The sequence below is a fragment of the Xiphias gladius genome, chromosome 18 (genome assembly GCF_016859285.1).
Source record: "Xiphias gladius isolate SHS-SW01 ecotype Sanya breed wild chromosome 18, ASM1685928v1, whole genome shotgun sequence".
NCBI classification, from domain to species: domain Eukaryota; kingdom Metazoa; phylum Chordata; class Actinopteri; order Istiophoriformes; family Xiphiidae; genus Xiphias; species Xiphias gladius.
In genome coordinates, this window is record NC_053417.1 from 21,136,670 (window position 1) to 21,159,007 (window position 22,338).

Here is a 22,338-nt window from a genome sequence, read left to right on the forward strand (position 1 = left end):
CACTTTTACAAGTTTCAGTATTTGAATGGTGCTTACACATTAATACAACAAGAATTATCATCTAATAATAAAATGCATTATATAGATATTCCAAAATGGACCATTCTGCATAATTAGTGTGTTTACTTTCAGTACTATTGTAATGTTAATGCTTCTATCCTTTTACTTAGGTAAAATTTTGAGTGCAGGACTTTTACTTGTAGAAGAGTATTTCTACACTGCGTACGAGAACTTTTACAGAAGTGAATACTTCTTTCATCTCTGTTAAACAGTAACTAAACAGATTCATAGCTAGTGTTGATTCTGATGTGAGTCTATTGTTAGTTAAACCCTTTATTTCATATACTGTTTTTAAATTTACTGTTAATAACAGGTGCGAGGGATTTTTTTCCCCAACAAAACGTTATTTTTAAATGAGTCAATCCGACTAGATTAGGCAGACGATAATGAAGCAGGTTTTCATAAGAACCACCAGACAATATCCGTGATAATCCCAACCAGTTATCCTCTTACAGGTACAACACGACTGTCAAATCAACGCTTTTATTTTAATGTGCTTCAGGGTGACAGCAGGAAATTGGTGTTGCTTAATAAAGCCCACTTCTCAGAAATGACAGTGAGGAAATCAGGCCCGAAGAGGAAGTAGGCTAATTCTGGGCCGAAGAGCCTCCGGGTTTCTGGGTCCTAACTCCGAAAATTGGAGGATTGAAAGTTACATTACCACAAAATCGTACTCAAGTATAAATACTGCATTATAACTGAGAATACTTTTATTAAATGCGACAAAGGTTACTGTATTAAAACTGCTCTTAAGCTTGGACAGCATGAACGGGCCAGTATCGTATCCTGAAAAACCATTTCATTATGAATATGCCATACCAGTATCATTTCAATTCCTTTACAATGCAGTGACGGTCCCTAGGTACACCTGTGTGATATAATGAAATCCAATACAACTGTTTTACCATAAAGTCTTTCATGATGCCTGTAATGTTCATTTTTTGACAGTCATGAACTCCACCGAGCCTTCTAAGCACGGGCCAAAGGGATTAAGTCAATTGACAAGGGGCCCTGTGCACTACACCTGCAAAATATTACGGAAAGAGACTCAAAACAAGCTCAAACAGAACAAAATGCCCAAAAAGATTCACACAACAACCACAGACGGATGCAAACCAACTACAGCAAGACTCAAAATGACCAAAACGAGACACAATCTGGCCAGAGAGAAGCAAAATGACCACAAGATGTAAAGCGACCACGAGAAGTAAATCACCATTAAATTGTGCAAAATGAAAACAAAAAGATACAAAACTAATACATAGAGATGCAAAGGGCGACAACAGGAGGCGAAATAAACACAGAGTTGCAAAACAACTACAGACACTTTATGTCTGGGTGTCTTGCTGGTATGTAGGAGGGGTGTGGGGACCAGTCTCATAATCCATCCATGACCGGACAGGATTATATCCAGAGGTGTTTCTAAAATTCTGCTACTGTCATGTATGTAAATTGGGGGGACAAAAAAAAAAAAAAAATTACAAATCCCTCTGAACATAAAGTAATCTAGTACACCATCACCATCACCACCACCACCATGTTTATGTCGTCAACAAAAACTAATCACAAACATTGCAAAAGTAGAGTTTATGGCAGCGTTATTATACTGAATTAAATAGTACAGGTGTACCAAATAATGTGGCCACTGAACGTAAATTTAAGTGGAGATAAAATTACTGATTTCTGAAATAAGTGCAAAATAATTCTACACAATTATATTAACCGTAGTACACGTTACTTGTCATCTGTTAGCAGGTCCAAAGCTCAACTTGCTCCCAAAATCATGATGTATTCTGTCCTAAATTATCCCCCTTTCTAATGATTCGGACCCTTCTTTGAAAGAAAGTCACACTCTGTATCTAGGGACAAATGAATAAAACACGAGTCAAATGTCATTTACAAAAAAAAAAAAAAAAAAGGCATTTAAAATGATTCTTAAACGGTTTATTAGAAAGATGTAGACAATAAAAAAAGAATTTCCACTGTAATTTAACACTACTTGTCTCCCCTTACATTTTATTGACAGTGCAAATATAATTTGGTCATTACACGTCGCCGTATTGTTCCAACACTCCCTAACGAACGAGGGAGGATCTATTCTGGATGAACTAACGGAAAGAACCTGGAGGATAGCAACAAACCACACGATGCTAAGGCCAAACCAAGCTTCAAGCCTCTTTATCAGCTGCAAAACATTTCACCTTGCAGTCTAACATAAGTGTGCATGTTAACTGGGTATGGAGAGAGGAACTGTTAAGATACCAAATATGTGGAATTCATTCAGATTAGCAAAGTAGATGATCACTCGGGAGATTTCAGAATATTCCAATCTTACAAACATTAAACGAGAAGTAAAGGGAAACATGTAAGCTGGAAGGTTAAGCTACAGAAACAAAGACTGGCATCCTGGATATCTAATTCACAGCACATGGAAGGCTTTAGAGGAACCCAATCAGTAAATGCATCTAATTAATCCGGTGTACATAGCTAGTGTTTTCTTAAATCATGAAATAAACTACACTGGTCGACTAACTTAAAACCACAACATTGGGAATGGGTGGGCCTAATCATTTTTGACCACAATTAATTTGATAACAAATTGTAAATCTCTTAACACGTATTGCTTAGTTGAGGACAACTATACAGCTTTTCCAACAAATAATGTGTGCTTAGTTGTAATATTTAACAGTAAAACAAGATACCCAAAAGGTGCGGTACAGCAAATGGAAGTGGAGATAGCTGCTCTGTACAATACCATGCATATCAACCTTCAGTGGACTGATTGGTCAAGAGTTTGGAGCTGAGGCTATGGATTTAAATATGACTACTGACTCGTATGTACAGTTGTTTGTCACTGTCTTCAATTTCAAGATATACATTTGATAAGATTCCTCTTGCTCTCTGTTCTTCCATTTTCTTTCCAGAGTCTTACAGTCTTCTATTCCAAATCTGGCATTTCTGAAAGTAAAAGCAAAAATTCAGCCTTCCATCCGAGCAAACACTCATTATCACAACTTGTAGCCATCATATACATTTGTAATTTTTATTGTTCCAAAGGCTCCTAAACACTTACTCTCATCGTCGCTATCTGCAGACTCATCCTAAAAAGACAAAAGGTACAAGATAAGGTTGAAAAATGTTACACATCATTTAATGCAATGGTTGCTTCAATACAAGAACATTACTGACACCGAATATTGTCTGCTTTATCATGCGTTTTTTATTTGTGAATATAACATTAATGCTTCTTACGTCATCTGCACCATCTAGATCAGGTAGGTCATCCTCACCTCCCATGCTGTTCATCATCTGTAATATGTCAATACTGTTAAAACCATGCCATTTCTCTTTCCTTAAATGGAAAACTCAAAATCATTCATATCTTCCTTAGGTTAAGGCTCATAAGTCAATACTTTAATTTTTCAAGCTGGCATAAAAATTAATTCACTTACAGTTGGAATGACAAGACGGGTTTGCATTTGAGAAGCTGACTATGGTGGAGCATTTTTCCTCTTTGCAGAACTGTATAACAACTGGCCAACACTAGAGTGTAGGGAGGCACCAATCTTCATTTTTGTCTCAATACCAATTATGGCACAGAAACTCAAGTACCAATTCATTACCAGGTACCAATTTTTAATAATTATTTTGGGGCCTTTTAGACAGGACATGAGGGGGAAGAGAGAGATGGGCAAGGACTAATTTTCCTGGTCGGATGAAAACCGGGGACACTGTCATTCATGGTTGCTGTCCCAACCCCTGACTACCGACTCATATGTACAGTTGTAAAATGGGGTACCACCAACGCACCCCCATTATTCTTCTTTTTTCTTCTTAAAATCTCTACCTCACTAGAGTACAGATTTTGACTATTTCATGCCAAGTGCGCAACAACCAGTTATTATATGGAAAATATACATAATTATAAAATTGGGACTGGTATAATCAGATTATATCAAAATGAAACATTAAAAAAAGAACACAAATTTTACAATCCAATTTTTAAAAAGTCATATTATTCCATAACGTTATCTTTTACCAATGTTCACACAAGTTTTTCTGACATTTTGGGCCTTGGCTAAATGACAATTGTGGATTTTTAGGGTGGGCCTGCTCGTAATTTTGACTGACTGTATTAAAGGTGATACAACTATTTAGAAAAAGCTCTTAATTAGGTTTAAAATAGAGCTCTTCAAAGTAATTATAATCATAGTGCTTACATCTGAGAATTGATCGAAGTTGCCTATCTCCTCATCTGAGTCATCCTCCCAGTCTTTCCAGTTGTTGAAGTCGACACTGAGCCAACTCAGCTGCGAAAAAACAAAATCAGTGTCTCTCATTATAGGAATTTGATACAATTAATCTAATTTTAATTATTCTAATGTTGTGCATCGATTAACTGAATCTTACTATTAACAGTCAGTATTTCAAATTTATGATACACAATGTCCTTTACATTTAATGACTGTGTTCTTTTGTGTATCACTGACCTTAGCCTTCTCTTTTGTTAGCCTTGGCCACGCCTTCCCTGGCTGCGCTTTTCGTAAATAGCACAACACTGAGCGATCTGTGCGTTTGTGTTTAGATTCCTGCGTTGAGACAGAAAGAAAAGATGTGTGATCAATTTCTGGATTCATTTTGTAAAATTCCATCTGCAGTGCTGTGTAAATTTTCTGACGCAATATTAATCAAAGCAATAATTCAGACAACTGGTATAACTTACATTTTCATCAATAGCTTCAAAAAGGTCTATTTCATTCTCATGTTTGACATTGTCAGTTCCACCAAGACAACTGTGGAAGAAAAAAAAGAAAAAACAACCTTATTTTTGTGAAAAATAAAACAGCAGACAAGTGTTAAACCAAGTGCAGATTACAAGACTTTGAAAATCTCAGAATTACTGATTGTTGGAGAAAAATCCACAACTGAGAAAACTAAAAATATTTCAGAGGTGAAATAAAACTATGACTGCCCTCTTATTGTACTTTACATAGTGTTACAGCATTTTTGCACATTTTGATGGGTGTTCTTATGCCACTCAATCCCCTTTTCACAAAGATTGTTTTGTGCTTCCTATTGCATTAATAAAATACTTAATGGCTGTGCGCTGTTTTCTGTCTCCGGCCTGGGGCAGACAAATCCTGGCCAAAGTCTTGTAGTCTACACTAAACTTCACTCAGCAAAATAGACTTTAAGAGTGGAACCAACAAAACATTTAACAAAAAATACATAATTAAACACAACTTCATAGTCTGTTTTAAGAGCCAACATGAGGCAAACATACCTGAAACCACACTTTGTTTTATCAAAATTGACTTTAACATCTTTGCTGTCTGCTACACAGAACTCTATAAAGACAGAGTCCCTTCTATCGTACCACTTGGCAGTTGCTGGATGCCTGTGAAAAGACAAAAGACACCAAAATATCAACACATGGAAACAGTCTGTTACAGAACTTAAGGATTATTGGTTTTCTAGACAAACTGAGTATCCAATTGTAATTTGCTGTGCCAATTAAAAGTACAGCTCTTGGTATGTTTGTACAGAGCTTTGAACAATGTGGATTTGGTTAAAAAAAGAACAACAGTAACTTTAACAAAAAATTCTAAACCTCTCTTTCCTGTTTGTTGTAAAGAAAGTAAAGCTAATGAGATCTCAAACTTGCACAAAAAATAGATAATACGTCAGTGCTGTTGATAAGTGGGCAAGTGTTCAAGCACAACAGCCTGCCATCAGCCTGTATCAGGTTGCCACACAGCATCCAGTTACACAGTGTTCCTGTATCAGGAAACCTCGAAAGTGAAACATCTCTGCATCGTAAAAGGTGACAAGTCAAGTTAACGAGCTATGGATGGGTTCAGATCAGGTTTCCCTATTCATTACGCATATTACTGTAATTCTTTTGAAAGCTCAAACAATGAGTCGATTAATCAGTCAACCAACAGTAAGAAAAATAAAAATAATTATTTTAAAATATATATTTATATAACAATAAATTGGCAACTACTTTGTTAATCGATTAATCATAAATTCATTTTTGTTTGCAATTTCAAGCAAAAATGCCATGCAATCCTTTTTCCAGCTTTTCATTTGTGAGGACTTGAATCTTTTCTTGGTCTCATTTGATAGAAAACTCAATAATTTTAGGTTTTAGCCTATTGACCGGGGATAAGAAGAGAATGGATGACATTATGCTAAGCGATTAAATGATTAATCGTGAAACTACTCTACAGATGAAACGATAATGAAAATAATCATTAGTTGCAGCCCTATCCCTTTTAACATGTAGCACAAAAGTTCTAATTGTGCCCAGTTCAAATTCAAATCAACTAAAACCCAAAAGATATCCCGATGACTATTAAGCATGACAAAGAAAAGCAAAGATCTTCACATTTGTCAGGCTAGAAACGGCAATCGATTGGCATTTTTTGCTGTAAAATATGACCAAAATAATTATTCAACTATCAAAGTAGTTGCCAATTTATTTTTTCTATCTGGTAATCTATTAATGGACTAATCGTTGCAGCTCAACCCACTGGTATGGTAAATTCAACCATCAGTCTAACTTTACAGGTACTGATGAAAGAGATTAGAAGACCAGGAAAGAATCCATGATCTTTTTATACCCCACTGGAAACAAAGAAAACGTATTACATGACAAAGTGACAGGCCCCCCCATAATACAAACTTACTGATAACTACCTCACTGAGCAGTGGACCCTCACTACAGTTACATGTCTGTGGTTACAACTAATCAATAAGCACTTACTGACCTCTGCTTATTTATAAGTTTGGATTTTCTTTAATGAAGTTAAGAAAAATTTAGTCAACTGCATATTTATCGATACTTTTCTCCTCTTAACATCGAACTGATGGCCTCATTAACCAAATCCTCTTACACATGATCGTGGAACAATATGACGCTAGCGTTTAACACAAACGTTGATTAAACGTTGCTCACTCCTTTCGCAACTTTGCGATCAAGCCGCTAACGATTGATAGGTTTAGCTTTGCTGCTTACATTCCCGTTTTTCTTTTTTTAACGATGATATCGTGACTTCTGACATAGACCTGGTGCTAATCTAATGATCAATGAATACTCTGCTAGCCAAGCTAACAACGCTGACGTTAGCCGCTACGTTGGTTGAGCCATGCGGGGCCCCTGACTCAAACCACTGGCAAAAGTAGCCGTCTTTTCAACTAATGCAGGAGCCCGGGTCTGCTATAATAACTGCGGTTGTAAACTGTTTTCTTTAACCTGGTCCTCTAAGAAGCTTGTTACTGTTAGCTTACAGTTCACTCTGGCAAGGCCAACCTCCCGCCTTTGCGAAAGCATGTTGTCAGACGGCTAACGTTAGCTAGGTAGCTAGCTAAGCATGTTGTACTATCGCACTTTCCCTCCGCTGTATCCTCAAGTTAACTTTCCACAACTTACATGTCTAGGCGTGAAGTGAGCCTCTTTTTCACAGTTAAAATAGTCTTGTGAGAGGAATGGTAATGCCTGCAAAAAGAAGGAATGCTGCCCACACACAACCAGTGTAAACGCCTCTATGCTGTGAACTGTAATACTCCGGATCTTCTTGCGTATCTCGGGATGAGAATGGCAGTCCTGACGCAGCTGGAGCGTACTAGACGTTTCTAGAGCTTTCAGCCACAGCTGCGGCGGATGTGAAGGAGGCAGCCACAAATTTAATGTGATCTTCTATGGTGTCCGTACCACCTAGTATGATAACCTCAAATAAACTTATCCGCGGCCGAACACCAATTTGCGACAGAGTAAAATAATATTTCTAGTTATCTAGTTATTTATTTTACTATTTTTTTCTTTTTTGTTGCTTTTATAGCTCGTCAATATTGGTGCATTTACCGAGGGCGTTACAAACAGATAAACTACTAAAATCTACGACAATAATCAAAATGGTCATATATTCGGATAAGGCACCATTTATAAAGGTTGTATAAGCTCTCTTTATTACTGCTTAATAAACCATTTACGAATGATTCATCAAATCAGTTATAAACCATTAAGCGTTTTAATTCACTAGGAAGGCTATTTGATAACTCGCCTTCTGGAAAAGAGCTGTAGAACATGTGTACCATAATTTATTTATAAAAAGCTTATTAACATTAAGAACAACAGACTTGATGGATTGTAGAAACCTTTATTAGGAATTTATGAACATTTACAGGTGACTAACTTCTGCTGATGGCTTATTTCAAATTGCGAAACCCGTTTACTTTATTAATGTCATACTCACATTTATAACTGCATACAAGATGACTTATTAGAAAGTGAAAATTGGACATGAGATACAGTAAGTGTTAAAAACAAATGAATATGATGGGCATTTAATAGCCTCCGTTTGTTTGTCAATGGTAAATGTGTTCCCTTTAAAAGATCCCCTTTTCTATTTTATATCCCATTAATCATCTAAAGATTTTTAAAATGTATTTATTTTTTTGTTTATCTTTGCAATGCAATGTTCATCTCCACTAACTGCTACTTAAACAGCTTCAACTTTTCAAAACATGAGAACTGTGGTGTCAAAAAGCAAGTCACAGTCTTTTAAGGTTGGCATTCCTACTTCTGGGTACGCAGCTACCAAATATACTTATGAATTATGTTGTTTTTTACCAAAGCTGATTAACTCTGGATTAATTCATCTCTGCCCAGCCATAATTGTGCTAATGATCAAGTTTAGCTTGAAGTGGGCTGCCTTGATTGCCTAAGGTGGTCACTTTGTTTTTTGTCATACCCCTCTCCATCCCCATGTTTCCATGTTCCCTCTCTCTACACCAACAATCAAATAAAGGCACAAAAAAAAAAGAAAAAAAGTTGAGCTGAAGTTGATGACAAGCAGATGAACTGAGTTATTAGCCCTGTCACCCACATCAACAGAGTACCATGGTGGCTCAGTGGTTAGCACTGTCACCTACCAATTCTGTTCACCCTATATATGCTTCATTTAGGCATAAGAACAATCCATAAACTTCCATTGTTTGGCTGATAATAGCCAATTGTACTTATCAATGAAGCCAGACAAAACCAATCAGTTAGCTAAAATTTCAAGCATGCCTTAAGGACATAAAGACCTGGATGATCAGGAATATTCTGCCACTGAACCCAGACAAAACTGAAGTTATTGTACTTGGACCCCATAAACCTCAGAAACACACTATCTAATGATATAGTTCCTTTAGATGGCATTGCCTTGGCCTCCAGCACCACCGTTGGGAATTTGAGTTTTCTTTGAAAATATCAGGCACATCCTGTCTCAAAAAGATGCATAAAAACTAGTCCATGCTTTGTTACTTCTTGGCTGGATTATTGTAATTCCTTAGTATCAGGATGTCCCAACATATCTTTACTCTCCAGCTGATCCAGAATGCTGCAGCGCAAGTACTGGAAGGAACTAGGGAAAGAGATTTCTCCTGTATTAGTATCACTGCATTGGCTCCCTCTAAAATCCAGAATCTAATTTAAAATCCTCCTCCTCACCTAAAAAGCCCTCAATTGTCAGGCACCATAATATCTTAAAGAGCTAATAGTACCCTATTACCCCACTAAAACACTGCGGTACCAGAATGGAGGCTTACTTTGTGTTTCCTAGGGTCTCCAAAAGTAGAATGGGAGCCAAAGCCCTCAGTTATCCGGCTCCTCTCCTTTGGAACCATCTTCCAGTTGGTTTCAGGAGGCAGACACACTCTCCACGTTTAAGAGCAGGCTTAAAACCTTCATTTTTAATAAAGATTATTAAGGCCTGGCTAAGGCTGGTCTTGAACCATCCTGTAATTATGCTGCTATAGGCCTAGACTGCAAAGGGACTTTCCATGATGCACCTAACCTCAGTTCTGAATCCTGGAACTCTGTGTCCTGTCCAGTGCAAGGCTGTAATTTGTTCAGCTCTCTGTGACATCTAAATAGGATTACAAGGGTGTAAAAAATGGAAGGCAAAATCCAAATAAATCAGTATTTCCAGTAGTCCTGTTTGAGGACACCTGCCCCATCCCTGCCTTGACCAAGCTATTAATTTATCAACAACAAAAACTCTCCCCCCATTTCCAAATAAACAGTAAACATCAAAAATTTCATTTTATCAAGCCACAACTTTATTTCCATCTTGGGTATAAATTGTATAAACGAGCTTAGATTAAATCAGCAACCTTTCTCCAACTCTGCATTGACAGGGTCCCATTACATTGTCAACTCCTGCAAAGGGAACAAGAGAGGTTTGTTAGCGTACGTTTCAAGAATTATTTATCCAGTTTAGACAGTTTTTCTCTTCTCAGGACAGAAATGTTGGCTTCAGTAAACTCAGAAGAACGAAAGTCACTGTATTTATTCATCACTGAAGAGTTCTTCATACACATTTATCACCAGAAATCTGAGTAAAACATTTAAAATGGCTTGTTGAGAATAATGCTCCAAACCATTTTACTAAAATTAGAAAACGTTTTTAAAGTCTTACCATAATAGCATTGACAATGTCGTTGTTGTTGTTTTTCAGGGCGCGTACAGCCTTCGCCCGCGACACGTTGGCTTGTGACATGACGAGTTCAATGTCCTTGACCTCAACTCCGGTCTCATCAACCTATAAAAATAATAGGGGCAGAAATTTGTAACACCTCATATTATGAAACAAGAACTCAAATTAATTTGTGTCTATCCTGACTTGAATAAAACTATTTCTTACCTCTTCTTCTTCGCTCTCCTCCTGTACTGTTGGCGTCTGTGTGTTTTCCTGGATGTTTGATACAGCTTCTCCCTGTACCTTGAATTTTTCTGCGGCAGCCAGCTGGGCTTGCTGGGAAAGATCTTCAATCTGGGATGCAAGAGAGACAGTAAAATGAAACATCAATACATCATTTGGCAGTAAGATCTTGGCCGAGGACATTTTCTAACATTTTTACCGAATTTCTCAATTAGTCTATTCTACTGCCTTATGAAAGGCTGAGAATAGACCAGACAGTGGGACCAGTGTAATCACTTGACACCTTAAGAAGGGATAAAGACTAATGTGGCTTGTATTATTACTGGCTACATACCTTAGCTTCACCAAAGACGATGTATGTGTCTGATGCAGGGCTCTTGTAGACGTCTGGTTTGGTGATGACAAACAAGATGTTCTTTGACTTGCGAATTGTGACCCTGGTGACCCCCGTTACCTGCCTGAGACCAAGCTTTGACATTGCCTGCAAGAAATACAAATCATTTTACAAATGTGGCCATTTTTTACCATTACAATGAAATCAGAAAAGCCCATTTGACATTAAAAAAAAAAAAATCAAATATTTTAATTAAGTTAAGATCGTTACCTTCCGTGCCTTCTTCTCACTGCGGCTCTGTTTGGCTTTGCTGACAGGTTCCTCATCTATCTCAGCAGCTGCTGCAAGCTAAAGGAGATTCATCCACATTTAATTTGAATATGTAAATGTAGAACTTATTGTGATTCATCACTGGTTTTAATAGTGTCTCTTCTCAGGACAGAAAGGCTAGCTTCAGTAGGCTCAGAAGAACGAAAGTCACTGTGCAAATCATCACAGAAGAGTTATAGACCATCAACATCTGCTCAAAAAGTTTGACATAACCAGTAAATGTTGAAATGGTCTTGTCTGGGCTAAAGTCAACAGTGAACACAATATTCAAGCACAGACTGAAAGCTCACCTGAGCTTGCTGTGTCTGTGTCTGTGTCGAGTCCTGTTCCTCCAGCTCAGGGACTGAGTCATCGCTGTCCGACTCAGTGCCGGATCCTGCAAAAACCACCAAGGGGAACCAAAATTTTGTCATAAAATGTCACCTTTTAAAAAAGTGTACCCCTAAAAAGTAGTTCTGCAAATAAGCTGCATCATTCCTGAGGAATAAAAATGCATACATCAATTTATATTCAAGTTGTCTGAACTTATGCTTCCAGATTCATGATGATTTTTTAACCTCAAATCCAAACAACTGTGTACTCTGTGTGTTGAGAACACAATTCCCCTTCAGTCTCTTACCATATTTACCAGACCAACACAAGACATTTTCACTAACTAAATAAAAACTGACATCAAACATTATATGATCACACAAATGAATGTGTACAAAATTATTACAGAGTATACAACAAGAGCATTGACTTTCCAAAACCAGGAGACTCCATGTCAACAACTAGGTAGCATGTCACAGTTTAAAATTTAAAAAAGCTAATTTATACTTCACAGCCTTGGAGAATGACATAGCTAAGCATCTGAGTTGTTTCCAGACTGCAGTACAGCTGGAAAAACAGATGGCACAAAAGAGGAGAGAAAGAAGAAAATACCCTTGTCATTCTTGACCACAGGCTCCACCTTGGCTGGTGTTTTAGTAGGTGTGGGGGCAGGTTTGGGTGATGAGACGGGCTCAGAGGGAGTTGTACTGATTACCTCAACCTCAGGTTTAACAGGGGCAGGTTTTGCAACTGCCTCAGCAAATGTGAGTTTACGGGGAGCTGGGGCAGGAATAGCAGGCTCGACTGGAATGGGTTTTAAGGGAGCAGATGAAGGTTCAGCTGCTGTTTTGGCAGGCTTTGCAACCTCAGCAGGTGCTGCCTTAACCTCAGCCAATTTGGCCTCTGGCTTAGCATCCTTCACAGGAGCTTGCTTGGTAACCTCAGCGGCAGCTAGTTTAGGTTCTCCAGCTGGCTTGACAACCTCAACAGAGGCAGACCTGACCTCCACATCTGGTTTTGCAATCTTAGGAGTAGACGCTTTAGTTTCTTCAACTTGTTTATGAGCCTCAACGGGTGCAGGTTTTTTGGCTTCGACAGCTGGCTTGGTGGGGGCCTCGACAGGAGCAGGTTTTTTGACATCCACCACTGGCTTAGTGGCGGCCTCGACCGGAGCGGGTTTTTCGGCCTGGACAGCTGGCTTGACAACCTCAATAGAGGCAGACCTGACCTCCGCATCTTGTTTTGCAATCTTAGTAGGAGCAGCTTTACTTTCTTCAACTTGTTTATGAGCCTCAACAGGAGTAGATTTTTTGACCTCCACCGCTGGCTTGGCGGCGGCCTCCACCGGAGAAGGTTTTTCGGCCTCCACAGGAGCAGGTTTAGCGGCGGCCTCCACAGTTGGCTTGGTGGCCTCGACAGGAGCGGGTTTTTTGGCCTCCACAGCTGGCTTGGCGGCAGCCTTCATCGCAGGCTTAGCTGCGGCCTCCAAAGTTGGCTTGGTGGCCTCAACAGGAGCAGGTTTTTCAGTCTGGACAGCTGGCTTGACAACGTCAACAGAGGGAGACCTGACCTCCACATCTGGTTTTGAAATCTTAGGAGGAGCAGCTTTACTTTCTTCAACTTGTTTATGAGCCTCAACAGGAGTAGATTTTTTGACCTCGACAACTGGCTTTGCGGCCGCCTCCACAGCTAGTTTAGCAGCCTCGACAGGAGCGGGTTTTTTGGCCTCCACAGCTGGCTTGGGGGCGGCCTCGACAGCTGGCTTGGGGGCTGCCTCCACAGCTGGCTTGGGGGCTGCCTCCACAGGAGCGGGTTTTTTGGCCTCGACAGCTGGCTTGGCGGCGGCCTCCACAGCTGGCTTGGCGGCTGCCTCCACAGCTGGCTTGGCGGCTGCCTCCACAGCTGGCTTGGCGTCGGCTTCGACAGCTGGCTTGAGGCGCCTCCACCTTGGCAGCTTGGCAACCTCCCTCGGACAGCTTGGCCTCCACAGTTGGCTTGGTGGCCTCAACAGGAGCAGGTTTTTCGGCCTGGACAGCTGGCTTGACAACCTCAACAGGAGCAGGTTTTTCGGCCTGGACAGCTGGCTTGACAACCTCAACAGAGGGAGACCTGACCTCCACATCTGGTTTTGCAATCTTAGGAGGAGCAGCTTTACTTTCTTCAACTTGTTTATGAGCCTCAACAGGAGTAGATTTTTTGACCTCGACAACAGCTAGTTTAGCAGCCTCGACAGGAGCGGGTTTTTTGGCCTCCACAGCTGGCTTGGGGGCGGCCTCGACAGGAGCGGGTTTTTTGGCCTCCACAGCTGGCTTGGGGGCGGCCTCCACAGGATCGGGTTTTTTGGCCTCGACAGCTGGCTTGGGGGCGGCCTCCACAGAAGCGGGTTTTTTAGCCTCGACAGCTGGCTTGGGGGCGGCCACGACAGAAGCGGGTTTTTTAGCCTCGACAGCTGGCTTGGCGGCGGCCACGACAGGAGCGGGTTTTTTAGCCTCGACAGCTGGCTTGGCGGCGGCCTCGACAGGAGCGGGTTTTTTGGCCTCCACAGCTGGCTTGGCGGCGGCCTCGACAGGAGCGGGTTTTTTGGCCTCCACAGCTGGCTTGGGGGAGGCCTCGACAGGAGCGGGTTTTTTGGCCTCCACAGCTGGCTTGGGGGCGGCCTCGACAGGAGCGGGTTTTTTGGCCTCCACAGCTGGCTTGGGGGCGGCCTCGAAAGAAGCGGGTTTTTTAGCCTCGACAGCTGGCTTAACGGCGGCCTCGACAGGAGCGGGTTTTTCGGCCTCCGCCGGCGGCTTAACAGGAGCGGGTTTTTCGGCCTCCACCGGCGGCTTAACAGGAGCGGGTTTTTCGGCCTCCACCGGCGGCTTAACAGGAGCGGGTTTTTCGGCCTCCACCGGCGGCTTAACAGGAGCGGGTTTTTCGGCCTCCACCGGCGGCTTGGCGGCGGCCTCGACGGGAGCGGGTTTTTCAGCTTCGACAGCTGGCTTGGCGGCGGCCTCGACGGGAGCGGGTTTTTCAGCTTCGACAGCTGGCTTGGGGGCGGCCTCGACGGGAGCGAGTTTTTTAGCTTCGACAGCTGGCTTGGGGGCGGCCTCGACAGGAGCGGGTTTTTTGGCCTCCACAGCTGGCTTGGGGGCGGCCTCAACAGGAGCGGGTTTTTTAGCTTCGACAGCTGGCTTGGGGGCAGCCTCGACAGGAGCAGGTTTTTCGGCCTCCACCGGGGGTTTAACAGCAGCCTCGACAGGAGTGGGTTTTTCGGCCTCGACAGGAGCAGGTTTGGCCACTGCAACTGGTTTAGGAGCTTCAGCAAGAGCAGGTCTGTCCTCGGCAGGAGCAGGTTTGCTTGGGGATGCTGCCTTAGCAGCCTCGACTGTGGCTGGGGCTGGGGCTGCTGGTATAGCAGCTCCAATTAGAGCAGGTTTGGCCTTGGAAATTGTTTTAGCAACTTCAATAGGAGCTGGTTTATCAGCCTCAACAGTAGCAGGTTTTGCACCCTCTTTCACAACAGGGGGTACGAACACAGGCATTTTAATTGGCTTCTCAGGTGGGATAAGTGGAGGGAGGTCATCATCAGCAGCTAAAGTAACGGCAACAGCTTTTGATGAAGCTGCCTTAACTTCAAATGTTTTGGGAGTGCTAGAAGAAAGAGTATCTGAAAATGAAACTGGTGCTGCCAAAGCAGGTTTTGAGGTAACTTTAAAAGCAGCTGGTGCTGCTTCAGGCTTTGTAACAGCTGGTGAGGGTTTTTTTTTCTCAACTGGGGCAGGTTTAGCTTTGACTGGTGTGACCTTGCGCTCCTCAGGGGCAGGAGCAGGAACAAATGCCTCTCCTTTCTTAGATTTTCCTTGTTTGCCAGCCTTGACAACTTTTGGGGTGGAGCGGTTAGCCTGATTAGCAGAAGAACTAGCAGGTGAGGAGGCTAGGGGAGATGGAACAGGTGACAGGGGGGTAGAGGAGGGAGTAGATTTCGGTGAGGTTGGAGAAGAAGAAGAGGCAGACATAGAGGAGCGTTTTCTCCTGCCAGGGACAGCCTTTGGGGCAGAGGAACCCTGTGCACTCTTGGCATCTTTGCCTTTGGGCTTAGCAGGGCCAGAAGCTGCCTGAGGTTTCTGGGAGGAAGCTGGGGCAGGAGGTGTAGCTGAATAGAAAAAGATTCTTTAAAATTTTTTTTGCTGGGAATGTTGAAGTCTTACTCATGCAGGTTAAACGATCACAAACCAAGACAAAACCACCTTTCTTAGGGTTAGGGAAAAGGGCCTGCCTAACTTCAAAGTTTGATGCAAACTTCCACTCAAAATGCACAGTACATACTACTTACTTCCACACAAAACCCATTCTATATTTAGTCAGGATGCACTTAGAATGAAAAGGAAAATGCAAATTACACTGCATAATGAAATATCACACAACACAGGGCTACACTACATTGACATACAGCCACTGACCCAGTGCTTCAACGAAAATGCTTGCAAAATAAATGAAGTGACTATTTCACCCTATTTTGCTATTTTTTACTACATAAGTATTTGATCTAAAATATATTAAACATATATTAGATAGATTGACTTTAGTTAAACAAAGGCATTCCTAGCCAAATAATTTATTGTCCCTTTTAACAGTGATCAACAATTTTAACTGGTGGTGAGGGGGATTTTTTATGACAACAGGTTATAGAAAGAATAACTACCATTTTAGAAAAGATTACAGTACTGCAGATGCAGACAAAAACAATATCGAACTCTGCTCTGAACACGTCATGACCCACCCCAACAAAAAACACTAACAGATGCAGCAGAATGGCAATATGATATTTAGCCAATTTTGTCTGCGAAGGGGGAAAAAAAAAAAAAAAAAAAAACAACACTCACTGGGATTATATGTTGTGTGGAAAAGAGGCATGAACTTGTGCAAATCATGTTACCCGATCAAAAAGGGGCAATCAACAGATTGGTACAAAAGGGGGGTGGTGAAACCAACCTGACAGGTGGTGAGTGGAAACAGGTGGGCCCTCACAGGAGGTCCCCTTTGACTGAATGCCCTTGGAAATAAGTATAACAGGTTCTTTCTTGTCAAGATTTTCGTTCTGAGTAGCCACATCGATGTTCACATCACCAGGTAATACTTCATCTTGAGCTACATCCAGGCAAAGATTCCTTGTACCCTCTGCCATCTTCCCATCTTCACGGTTTGCGCCAACGTCTTCAGGAGCAGATGGTTTTGTATCACCAGGAATTTTTTCTGCCACTGTTCCCAGCTCTTCTCCAGAGGTCTTCTCTTCTACAGAAATCTGCTTAACCTCTGCAGTGGCCACTTCTTCAGCAGCAACAACTGACTCCTGACACTGTACCTCTTTAGTTGGAGCCTCGGCAAAAGGCGTGGACTCTTCAGGAACTGGCAAACCAGCCGAAGCACCTGCTGGGTCAGCAGTCTCCCCTTGCTGTGAAACAGGTGTTGCTTCCAACCCACTCTCCTCTGTTTGCTTGGTCATTTCTTGAGTTGCAGCAACACCATTTGGTTGATCACCACTAGTCTGAATGTTAGCTTCTTCTGGGGAACTTATCTCTTGAGCAGGAACCGAGGTTTCTGAAGGATTCTCCAGTGGGATCGCTCTGTTCACTGTAGGAACAGTCATCTCAGGGGAAGAAGAATTCAATACTCCTGTGGCTGATGAAGGAAAATCAACAGGAGTAACAGGGGGATATGCAATCACAGTAGCCGTTTGAGGAGCTCAAATTGCAAATTTTTAGAGTTTCATGTATACACTGAAGTGAAAAGGAAATTGTGCTTCACACGTGACCAAACGATGAGTTTGTGAGAAAGCTCAGTGATGTGGAGCTGGCTCTTGATTTGCCAGTGTAAAAAAAGAAAAAGGGGGTGTTGAGTGAACTCAACTTAAAAAAAAGTGCCTATGTCCCAAACTCCATGCAGTGTCCAAATGTGAGATAAAAGCTTCTTTAGTCCAAAACAGCAGCTGGTGCGTGAAAATAAGCCACGAATCCATTTACAGTCCAAGACTATCTTTTTAAATCAGTAGTAGACTGCACTAACTCGAACTCTTCGTTGTACAGCTCAATACATACACATTATTGCATTGCCTCTTGGCAACATCTATGTTTAGTACATACTTAATTACATTAATAGCTAAAAACCCAAAATAACTTTGCAATCAGTTTGAAATGCCTTTTATTCAAAGATTAGAGCACTGTGCTCAGCCTTAATAGAGTGCTTGTCAACATGCCAACACAGACGCATCCCTATGAAATAACAGAACACTTGCCCTTAGTTTGCGTTCAGTACGAATCAGGGACTGAACCTGCATCCGTATTCACCCCAACCACTGTCATTGATAGAATCAAGGAAACACTTCAAGTGAAATGACACGCCCCTCCCCCTCAAGATCCATCAGAAACATCATCAGTAACTGACGCAGTAGGATCAGCTATCAGTGTGAGGTACTGTTCTACTGTTGATGCCCTAAGTTTGTATTTTCACAGATAATGATGTAATGTGATGCAAAGCCCAAATAAATGCATACACTTTCCACTGCCAGTACAATTATTTTACCAATGTCCTCCCACATTGCTAAAGAGAATCTAAAAAATATTGGCCTGTGCATATTTAACCTGGTTGTCAAGAATTCTCAAAAGGCACAACGAACCTGTAAGACTGCCTATAAATCAAACCACAATTGAAGGGGCCTTATATCACTGCTCAAGATAGTTAAACTGTAGTTTTACTGTAAAAAAGTTTGTCATCCAACTGATTAACTTAAACAAAAATGCCAACAGCTTTTTTCAGTAGAGCGTGGTGACAATCAAAAATACAATATCAATACACAAATTCAGATTTCATGTAGGAAAAATAAATAAATTAAAAATTAATTAAAAAAAAAAAAAAAAATCAAGACTTTCAGAATTCACATTTAAAACCAAAGACTACTTTTTAAAAAAGGTAAATTAGTGAGGACTTGACCATCAGAAAAAAGGGCCAAGGAAGGTAATGAGCTAAACCCTAGGGTAGGCTTTCAACGGCAGTATTGTGGTAACCTTCCCAACCCAAGTACATATTCAGTTTGATTTAAACTAAAACAGAGACACTCAATCTGATATCACAAGCCCAACTGAAATAAACATGGGTGTTAGTTAAAGTTATTGCTCTTCGTCCTTTTACTGTACAGTTTTAACATACTAAAGAGCAGTCAAAACTCCCTTTTTGAGTTGAAACAAATAAAGTTCAAAGTGAAAGACTATTGGTGGTTTAATTAAATAGTCTCCTCTTTGGTGCATATACTCAAACTAAGGTTGGGAAACCACTTCAAAACAAATACACAACAGCTTGATGGCAGCTTTTCACAGTACATGTACAGTGCCGTACATGTCACAGAATCCTCTTGGTATTTTTACATTTGGTTGTAGAGGGATAGCCACTGCTGACTGACAGGCTAGCCTGTTAGCAGTTTCTCTGAAGCCACTTGCAACTGATCAGTTGGTATAGATATCTAAGCCCCTCCCCTGAGCATGCACCTCCACCCCATTATAGACTATTTTTACACGAAAACACTGAGGTGCATATTGAGTGAAAACTCATGCACAAGAATTTATAAAAACTTAAGTTTGATTGTAGAATTATGAAGAATTATGATTCACTGTTGTGTGTACAAATTGGATTTCTCCTCCAACACCCTCCGTGTGACAACATTGTAACTCAGAAACATCCAGGATAACAGACTTCAACTAACATGGACAGCAGACATATCCCCTTTATTAACAGGATATTACATTATTTTTGGTCAAAAGAGTACCATGTACAATATGTTAACTGATGACTTTCAAAAGACGTCCATTGTCATTTAAACTATATTTTGGTATCAGCATAACAATACTTGAGAAATTTACTTACAAGTGTTGACCACATTTATTACCCTATAGACAATATGAAGATGCGTTTATCTACTAAAAAGGAAATAAGCAAAGTTGTTATCAACAAGACTAGTCGTTTTAAAACTATTGCTACAAAAACATTTTAAGATCGGGCTAAAATAAATATGCAACACGGAATGATCTGTACCATCACCAACAGCTACTTCCAAATCTATGCAAAGTAGGTTTTCAAGGCATTTATTGTGCACGGGGAAAACCACACTGAACACCATGCATTGTCTGCTAAATCCAGTTGTCAGTGCAATTCACCACACTCCATTGTGAGTTTGTGTAATTAGAAAAAAAAGAGGGGTCCTGGATTACTCTTTTCAAAGCAAGCCATATCACCATTGCAAATTCCTTGGTGAGCAACATACTGTTACTGATGTCCCAATACATGGATGGTGACAGTCAAAATAAACCTTTTACATTAACTCAGTGTCCAGCCAGCTGAGTCAAATCCCTGAACCAAATAATGATCCAATAATCCAATATTGATCATTTACAACAAATAACCTTCCGTAGGCTGTTATTTTTTGACCAATTCACAATTTCTGAGAGTTCAAGGACCCCTGTATTTAATATACAGTATAACATGCATGTGATGCTAAAATATACGAACCGGTCTCCACTTGTGGCTGCTGCATCTCCTGCTCGGTGACTGGGACCGTTTCTGTGGCTTCACTAGGCATGGTTGCTTGTGAGAAAAATTAGGGAAAAGATAGTTTATTGGCACAAGGTATGTCTTAATAACTTGTAGTGGTCATGGTCATTTGTTGTTGTGCTCCTATTAGCCCTCACTGTACATAGCAGTTTTGTTATTACCCCTGACACCCAGAAACCAACCTAAGGCTGCTGATTAATTAAATAGTTGATTGGCGTAAAGTTGGCAACAACTTTTATTTACTGATTGTCATTTTTAAGCAAAAATGTCAAAAATCCTCCAGCACCAACTTCTCACATGTGAATATTTGCTGGTTTCCCATGACAGTAAACTTAGCAACTTTTGGTTTTGACTATTGGTCAGACTACAATACATTCACATGGGCTTTGGATGCCCATGTGAATGGATGCAGCCTTATAGTACTTCTATGATGGAATTGTACTACCTTAACCAAGGTTCTGTTTGTTAATTACTTAACACACACACACACACACACACACACACACACAAATGAAAGCAATTTGATAAAAACAAACATTATAAAATGAGAATACTTATATAAAATTAAGTTAGCTTCAGATTCAGCATTTGAAAGGAAAGTTAGGAGAAATTTAATGACACTGAGTGACTGATTCTGTTATTCAATCCACTTATTAATATTAAAGCAACTGTTATAAACACAGTTTCAGATTTGTAGATTGTATCTGTGAAAACCCACTATAGTTAGGACTTGATTAACAGGGTAGTGTAAAGCCTGCTTAAAAAGCAGAAAGAAGAAAGATTCACAAATCTAAAACTATTTGTGTAAACACAAATAGGAAAATTTCAGTCCGGACAGCATTAACCCAGAGAAGCCAAAGACTGTTTAACACACAGAGATTAGTAAAAACTGCGTAACGGCAGCTAACTTCGGCGGCGTTGTAGAGTAGGTAATTTGGGACAGCTTTCCTGGCACTCAACGGATCACTACCAGACTAGTTAACCAGTTCAGACCACGAGCTGCGGTTGTCATAAAGGGTTGAACGGGTGACCAAGCCCATGCTTCAGCTTGTGAGCTCCGTCTGTAACGTTACTCCCCGTTGGAGCGACGGTAAGCTAACCGGTTCTATCAGCGTCTACAGGGAGAAAGCTCAACAACAAATTATTAAGCCTGTCATCCCTTTCTCTTCCAGTTTAACCTCTCTGAAGCGACCGGCTCGTTGTCACACCATTAAACTTCACATCTCTTGCCGGCCCTGACAGGCTGCTAGTATAAACTAGTAGGCATCATGTTCCCCCATTTTGAGCCAGTAATCGGTGGCACAACAGAGCATATATCACTGAGCAGCGGGACGGTAAAGGAGTAATAGCTGTATCGGCCTGCTGACAGAGCTTTAACTGAACACATGAAGCCTTCGGTACAGACGGGAATTTGTGAAAAACTACTGGATGGTGTTGGATTATAAGCGGAGACACTCACCGACTCGGGACGCTATATCCAAGATGGCTGTGAGAGAGAACTTCTGACCCCAGCTTCACGGTAATATCCGCTTTAGAGCCGTATTTTCTTCTTCCGGGTTATTTACAGGCACAATCGTTAACTTTTTTTTTTTTTCTTTTTCCACCTAAAATTATGATTATATCTGCTTTGGAGTCTGGTTTATGTAAATATCAGAATTTTGTGTTTCTCAACCGTTTTACTTAAATAAAGCATAGACAGACTCCGGTAACTGTTTAAAACAAAAGGCCCCAGGGTTACGCCGTATAATTTGGGTCTACGTAATTTGATTTATCAATAATTTGCTAGAAATTCTTACCACTTTAAGTAGAACAATACAGGTCCTCCATCCTCTGGTCTTGTAAAGGGGGACCTTGTGTTAAAAGTCTAGTATTAAGACTTAACTGTTTTTGTCTATATAGTACATGTTGCTCATTTGTTGTAAAGTTGTGTTTCATGAACTTGCTTCCATTTTTTCAGTTTGACAAGTAATTAACACACAGAAAACCTCAGACAAGGCGCTATTGCTCTGC

General features: G+C 40.9%; 3 protein-coding genes and 2 non-coding genes across 7 annotated transcripts; all 5 read right to left on the minus strand.

The window, feature by feature from the left end:
- Positions 1 to 1,989: 1,989 nt before the first annotated feature.
- Positions 1,990 to 7,736, minus strand: ptges3b (prostaglandin E synthase 3b (cytosolic)). Its single transcript, XM_040153635.1, has 8 exons — positions 7,496 to 7,736; positions 5,345 to 5,458; positions 4,784 to 4,853; positions 4,551 to 4,649; positions 4,281 to 4,370; positions 3,313 to 3,369; positions 3,134 to 3,161; positions 1,990 to 3,018 (listed from the first exon to the last, which is right to left on the minus strand). Coding segments are annotated over exons 1-8 (480 nt in total). The 5' UTR covers positions 7,498 to 7,736; the 3' UTR covers positions 1,990 to 2,998.
- Positions 7,737 to 10,147: 2,411 nt separating this feature from the next.
- LOC120803552 (nascent polypeptide-associated complex subunit alpha) lies at positions 10,148 to 21,910 on the minus strand. Of its 2 annotated transcripts, XM_040152118.1 has the most exons (9): positions 21,788 to 21,910; positions 20,287 to 20,361; positions 16,723 to 17,409; positions 11,727 to 11,812; positions 11,377 to 11,454; positions 11,107 to 11,253; positions 10,755 to 10,883; positions 10,530 to 10,652; positions 10,148 to 10,270 (listed from the first exon to the last, which is right to left on the minus strand). In XM_040152118.1, exons 2-9 carry the CDS (start codon positions 20,354 to 20,356, stop codon positions 10,256 to 10,258), a joined length of 1,335 nt encoding a protein of 444 aa, XP_040008052.1. In that variant the 5' UTR covers positions 20,357 to 20,361; positions 21,788 to 21,910; the 3' UTR covers positions 10,148 to 10,255. The 2 variants fall into 2 exon arrangements, with proteins under 2 accessions (XP_040008052.1, XP_040008053.1); XM_040152119.1 differs by lacking the exon at positions 16,723 to 17,409 and having other exon boundaries at positions 21,788 to 21,908.
- LOC120804577 lies at positions 10,342 to 10,416 on the minus strand. The gene has a single exon (XR_005709454.1). It is a non-coding gene; the product is annotated as a small nucleolar RNA SNORD59 (small nucleolar RNA).
- LOC120804578 lies at positions 11,535 to 11,608 on the minus strand. Its single transcript, XR_005709455.1, has one exon. It is a non-coding gene; the product is annotated as a small nucleolar RNA SNORD59 (small nucleolar RNA).
- On the minus strand, positions 11,819 to 16,597 carry LOC120803551 (calphotin-like). 2 transcript variants are annotated; one of them, XM_040152117.1, is made up of 2 exons: positions 13,858 to 16,597; positions 11,819 to 12,746 (listed from the first exon to the last, which is right to left on the minus strand). In XM_040152117.1, exons 1-2 carry the CDS (start codon positions 15,744 to 15,746, stop codon positions 12,281 to 12,283), a joined length of 2,355 nt encoding a protein of 784 aa, XP_040008051.1. In that variant the 5' UTR covers positions 15,747 to 16,597; the 3' UTR covers positions 11,819 to 12,280. The 2 variants fall into 2 exon arrangements, with proteins under 2 accessions (XP_040008051.1, XP_040008050.1); XM_040152116.1 differs by having other exon boundaries at positions 11,819 to 13,276; positions 13,821 to 16,597.
- Positions 21,911 to 22,338: the final 428 nt, after the last annotated feature.

Excerpts from the sequence above, each read along its gene's own strand:
- ptges3b (XM_040153635.1), bottom strand. Across the intron at positions 3,370-4,280 it reads ACTTCGATCAATTCTCAGAT|ATGATGAACAGCATGGGAGG; the intron begins GTAAGCACTATG and ends GACATATTACAG. Across the intron at positions 3,019-3,133 it reads TGCAGATAGCGACGATGAGA|AAATGCCAGATTTGGAATAG; the intron begins GTAAGTGTTTAG and ends TTTTACTTTCAG.
- LOC120803551 (XM_040152116.1), bottom strand. The coding sequence starts at position 15,746 with ATGTCTGCCTCTTCTTCTTCTCCAACCTCACCGAAATCTACTCCCTCC. Across the intron at positions 13,277-13,820 it reads TTGTCAAGCCAGCTGTCCAG|ACTGAAAAACCTGCTCCTGT; the intron begins GCCGAAAAACCT and ends CCAGCTGTCCAG.
- LOC120803552 (XM_040152118.1), bottom strand. The coding sequence starts at position 20,356 with ATGCCTAGTGAAGCCACAGAAACGGTCCCAGTCACCGAGCAGGAGATG. Across the intron at positions 17,410-20,286 it reads GCAGCCACAAGTGGAGACCG|CCACAGGAGTATTGAATTCT; the intron begins GTTCGTATATTT and ends TTCCTTCATCAG. Across the intron at positions 10,653-10,754 it reads AGGAGAGCGAAGAAGAAGAG|GTTGATGAGACCGGAGTTGA; the intron begins GTAAGAAATAGT and ends TTATTTTTATAG.